The sequence below is a fragment of the Scyliorhinus torazame genome, chromosome 5, assembly GCF_047496885.1.
Source record: "Scyliorhinus torazame isolate Kashiwa2021f chromosome 5, sScyTor2.1, whole genome shotgun sequence".
Taxonomy (NCBI): Eukaryota; Metazoa; Chordata; class Chondrichthyes; order Carcharhiniformes; family Scyliorhinidae; genus Scyliorhinus; species Scyliorhinus torazame.
The window spans coordinates 79,189,048-79,194,486 of NC_092711.1; the positions used below are offsets into that span (position 1 = coordinate 79,189,048).

The 5,439-nt window shown below is 45.3% G+C and overlaps 1 protein-coding gene across 3 annotated transcripts; it reads right to left on the reverse strand.

Moving 5' to 3' along the window:
• Nucleotides 1-1,626: 1,626 nt before the first annotated feature.
• On the reverse strand, nucleotides 1,627-5,150 carry LOC140418565 (uncharacterized). Of its 3 annotated transcripts, none has more exons than XM_072502084.1 (2): nucleotides 5,013-5,150; nucleotides 1,627-3,524 (listed from the first exon to the last, which is right to left on the reverse strand). In XM_072502084.1, exon 2 carries the CDS (start codon nucleotides 3,356-3,358, stop codon nucleotides 2,321-2,323), a length of 1,038 nt encoding a protein of 345 aa, XP_072358185.1. In that variant the 5' UTR covers nucleotides 3,359-3,524; nucleotides 5,013-5,150; the 3' UTR covers nucleotides 1,627-2,320. The 3 variants fall into 3 exon arrangements, with proteins under 3 accessions (XP_072358185.1, XP_072358186.1, XP_072358187.1); XM_072502085.1 differs by having other exon boundaries at nucleotides 5,017-5,148; XM_072502086.1 differs by having other exon boundaries at nucleotides 5,058-5,131.
• Nucleotides 5,151-5,439: the final 289 nt, after the last annotated feature.

Genomic DNA, 5,439 nt, shown 5'->3' on the forward strand with positions numbered 1-5,439 from the left:
CTCAATCCTAAACTCGCACATTTTTGGTCTGATCCTTATGAATCTTCTCTGCTCCCTCTCCAGTGGCTCCACCTCCATTTTATAATGTGGGGACCAGAGAAATGGAAAGTTCAGTTTGCTGAGGAGAGGATCCAGAGAAAACAGCGAATCCAGCACATTCTCAGCCCAATGTCTTCATTTGCAGAAAATGTGTCAGATATGTCTTGCCACAGAAAGGCTCCTGAACTATCCCAGGCAATGTTTAAATCAGAGCTGAAACCTTAAGGTGCACACTATCATCTCACAAGATGGAAGGTAGTCAAAGATGTAAGCTGAACAGAACCACATACTGTACTCTACATATGGTGCAACCAAAGTCCCAAAGGATTATCATGACTTTCTTCTTCTCACTTGTACCCCTCTGGCCCCATGTTTTGTTTATTTTCTCTATTGCTCTGAGACCTCTATTTCTCTCCACCATCTACACTCACAACTTCCAAGTAAGAAGTGACCCCCCCCCCCATTCTTTGCATCAAAATGTACTCCTTTACAGTTATCCGTTGTACATCATTCGTCAATTATTTGTCTATTCAGCAAGTTTAGAAATGTCCTCCTGTAATTTGTTGTAATTCTCAATTCTATCTCCCCAGTTTAGAGACTGTGTATTGGATTCCAAAGTCCACGTCGTGAATGGAAATTGTGAACAGTCGGGGTCCCAGTACTGATCCTTGTGGAACATCACTTCCCACCTTCTGTCACTCTGAATAACTCCCCTTTACTCCCACTCTCTACTTTCTGTCTTGAAACCAGCTGACAATCCAGTCTATCATTTGTCCCAACGCCACATTCTCCGACCATGTCCATTATTCTCCCTTAGGGAATCTTATCAATGGCCTTTTGAAAATCCAGATAAATGACATTGACTGCATTACCATTGTCTATGCTCTCTGTTATCACATCAAAACGTCGATAAGGTTAGTCAGGCAAGATTTTTCCTTTTGAAATCCACACTGACTGTTCATTGTTACATTTATTTTTTCTAGATGTTCTTCTATTCTCTACTTTAGTCAGGATTGTATTATTTGCTGATGTAAAGCTGACTGGTGTACCATCCCTGGGCATGATCTGTCCCCTTCTTAAATACAGGAATTACATTAGTGATCCACCAGACCTCTGACACTACACCTTTAGTGAATGAATTATGAGCCGTACTGCCTGTGCTATCACTTCTCTACATTCTTTTAAAATATGTGAATTTAGTCCATCGTCTAAGTTATACGAGTTTAGTCAACACATGTTTCCTGATTTTTAAATTAATTTATCTCATAACTTGTCATATTATTCAATGTTATGTTTACCTGTTCTCTATCCCTGGGAAAAAGCGAGGCAAAAGAATGTTTGAATATTTCAATCATCTCTCCCTCATTAACTGTGGTATTGTGCTGTCCAATTCACATCACTTTTTTTTATTGTTTTGGCTGATGCGTCTGGATAATTTATATTCATAATGGAGGGGTCACTGTGAAGAATGTGCAAGTCAGTGGGAATTGTCAGCAAGGATTAATCAGCACTTTCTAACTGGAGATGTCATCAGTGGAACCTTTCAGATACAGAATTGTACATTTTGCACCAAAGAGCAATTTCGGATTGCAGTAAAAGTTCATAATTTTATTGGACTGGAGTATCTGTCATGGGTTCATGAAATAAGCGGAAAGTTCACAGATGGTGCTTTTAAAAAGGGAGACTGCGGTCCTCAAAATCGGTGATTTCTCCAGAATATTAAACTCCAGCCAGTTATTCTTTTTTTTTATATAAATGTTTTTTTTAAAGAATCGGGTACTGCAAATGTATTTTTTTTTTAAAATTTAGAGTGCCCAATTCATTTTTTCCAATTAAGGGGCAATTTAGCGTGGCCAATCCACCGAGCCTGCACATTATTGGGTTGTGGGGGTGAAACCCACGCAAACATGGGGAGAATGTGCAAACTCCACACAGACAGTGATCCAGAGCCGGAATCGATCCTGGGACCTCAGTGCCGTGATTCACTCAGTCAGCCAGCCTCATGTTACACCAAAGAATTCACTCTGATGAGAGGGCGTTCAGCTGCACTTACTGTGGAAAGAGGTTCAGACAGTCGCTGCCTGACTGTCATAACCACTGCGCCACCGTGCTGCCCTCAGCCAGTTATTCTTATTATCAGGAGAAAAAAAACGAATATATTCAGATGATCGATTCTTCACATAATTAACAGCAGCAGTTACAGCAGAATTCAACAACTGCTGTCGCTTGTGAACTTGCTGATGTGACAGTGGGTGTTGTGACTGAGTGAATCCCTTCCCACTCATAGAGCAGGTTCCCCAGTATGAACTCTCTGGTGTGTCAGCAGGTGAGAGCATTGAGTGAATCCCTTCCCACACTGGGAGCAGGTGAATGGACTCTCCCCAGTGTGACTGCGTTGGTGTGCAGTGAGGGCGGAAGAATGTCTAAACCTCTTTTCACAGGCAATGCAGCTGAATGGTTTCTCCTCGGTGTGAACTCGCCGGTGTGACCAAAGGCCAGATGAATGAGTGAATCCCTTCCCACACACAGAGCAGATGAACGGTTTCTCCCTAGTGTGAGTGCGTTGGTGCGCAGTGAGGTCAGAGGACTGTCTGAACCTCTTTCCACAGTAAGTGCAGCTGAACGGCCTCTGATCAGTGTGAATTCTTTGGTGTAACATGAGGCTGGCTGACTGAGTGAATCCCTTCCCACACACAAGGCAGTTGAATGGCCTCTCCCCACTGTGAACACGCTGGTGTGCAGTGAGATTGGATAACTGCCCGAAACTCTTTCCACAGTCAGTGCAGCTGAAGGACTTTTCTTCGGTGTGATTTCGCTGGCGTCTCAGCAGGTTGGTTGACTTAGTAAATCCCTTCCCACACACACAACAGGTGAACGGCTTCTCCCCAGTGTGGCTACGTCGATGGATTTCCAACAGGCATGGGAAATTAAATCCTTTGCCACAGTCCTCACATTTCCATGATTTCTCCATGGTCCCTGCCCCAGTGTGACTGCGTCGATGGTATTCCAGCAGGGATGGATAATTGAATCCTTTCCCACATTTCCATATTGTCTCCTCAGTATGACTGCGTCGATGGCTTTCCAACAAGGATGGATAATTGAATCCATTCCCACATTCCTCACATTTCCATGGTCTCTCTCCCATGTGACTGCGTCGGTGAAGTTCCAGCAAGGATGGATAATTGAATCCCTTCCCACAGTCCTCACATTTGCATGGTTTCTCCATTATGCCAGCCCCAGTGTGACTGCGTCGATGGATTTCTAGTTGGGATGGATAATTAAATTTCCCACAGTCCTCACATTTCCACGGTTTCTCCATGGTGCCGGTGTCCTTGTGACTCTCCAGGTTGGATGATCAGTTGAAGCCTCGTTCACACACACAACACATGTATGGTTTCTCCCCGCTGTCAGGCTTTGCAACCAAAGAAACCTCTTTCCAGTCAGTATACTGGACTCTATCACTCCGGAGTGAGTGCTTCCAGATCCTGTTATAAAAGAATAGAACGAGACAAAGTCACTGCACAGAAGCAGGCAGTCACACAGAAGTTAGAAATCCTTTTATTTCTGAGACAAATCAGGATTGCACAAAAGTCATCACTGTCAGTACAGACAGAAATTCAGAACGGACAATTCTAGTTTCTATGGACCATTTCTCCCTCACTCGTTGTACAAAAGCTGTAAATCACCATCCTGCACATTTTTGCTCCTTCCTGGGCCAAAATCATGGAGTTTTACAGCACAAAAAGAGGCCCAGCCATCAGATACCCATCTATTCTACACCCATTTTACTGAACTTGGTCAAAAGCCTTGCATGCTATTCCATTTCAAGCACTCATCTAAATGATCCTTAAATGTTGTGAGCGTTCCTGCCTCTACCACCCTTTCAGGTAGTGACTTCCCACTAGCCTCTGGGTGAAAAAGTTTTCCCTCAAAGCCCCTACCCTAAATCTAAGTCCCCTGGCTATTGATCTCTCTACTAAAGGGACAAGTACCTCCCTATCTATGTCCCTCATAATATTGTACACCTCGATTATGTGCCTCTCAGCTTTCCCTGCTCTGGGGAAAATAACCCGTTTAGCCAGCCTCTCTTCATAACTGAAACAGTTTAGCTCAGGCAACATCCTGGTGAATCTCCTCCACACTCTCTGGGTGCAATAATACCCTTCCTATAGTGTGGCGATCACAATTGCACACTGTGATCCAGCTGACAAATGTTTTATACAGCTCCAGCAGATCATCCCTGCTCTTATATTCTATGCTTCGGCTAATAAAGACAAATGTCCCATCTGCCTTCTGAAGCAGCTGATGTCCCTGTGCTCATATTTTATTGTGGTCACAATTACAACAACCAAATAAACAATCAAACAGTCACTTTACACAAACAGCTGCAAGGCACAAGGCCTTAATACATTTCAAAGTAACACTGTGACAGTCACTTAACACAAACAACAGCAGGCACGGGGCCTAGACACAGTTCAAAGTAACGATCTAACAACCACATAATACAAACAGTCGCGACGCACAAGGTCTCGATACAACACGACCGTTCCAAGGAGAAAAAAAAACACAAAACAGAATTACAGTTGGAGGTAACAACCTCTAAACACAGAACACAAGCAGTCGCGGGGCACAAGGCCCCGATACAATACGGCCGTTTCAGACAAATATGACCCACAGGGCACAAGGCTTCAATATAACTTAACAATGACATATCAAAACCAATGATGTCCCTGTGCTGCTGCCTCAGGGACTGTGGACAAGCTCCCTCTGACCCTCCACTTCCCAGCATCCTGCCCTTCATTGTGAGGTCACCACGATACCCGCGCCTGCGCTCTGCTCCCCGCTGGAAAAAGATGGCGGCCGTTAACCTGGGCCTGTTCCCGGGGAAAGCATCGACGCTGCAAACATGGGAGCTGCAGGTTGTTATTGGGGGTTTGGGGCCTACACGGGCCATTAATAAACCTTCTTCCCACCCACGTAATCGCCGGATCCCCTCCCGCCGCTCTGCGGGCTCTTACGGCTGCCGAGCGACAAACAGATGTCTCTCCATCACCATCACTCAGCCTGCGCATGCTCGGAATACTGGAGGAACTGCGCATGCGTTCCGATTTCCAGCTGAGGACAGAGGGTATTCCCCACCGCGGGGAAGGCTGGGTAACGTCTGCGCCATTAGACCCCCCTCCCCCTACCGCCCGTTCGTTTGCATTCGCTGTTGCTGAGGTTGCGCTAATCCCCGTCTGAGCTTCTGCAGCGCATGCTCCGGGATGCGGGCTCTGGGGGCTGAGCTTTCCTGCGCATTGAAGATGAGCTGGATTCACTCATTCATCCCATCCATGTGGAAAACACCATGTGTCATTGAAAAATAAAATGTTGTAAAGTAGTGAACATTATCTAGTCCCA

Excerpts from the sequence above, each read along its gene's own strand:
- LOC140418565 (XM_072502084.1), bottom strand. The coding sequence starts at position 3,358 with ATGGAGAAACCGTGGAAATGTGAGGACTGTGGGAAATTTAATTATCCA.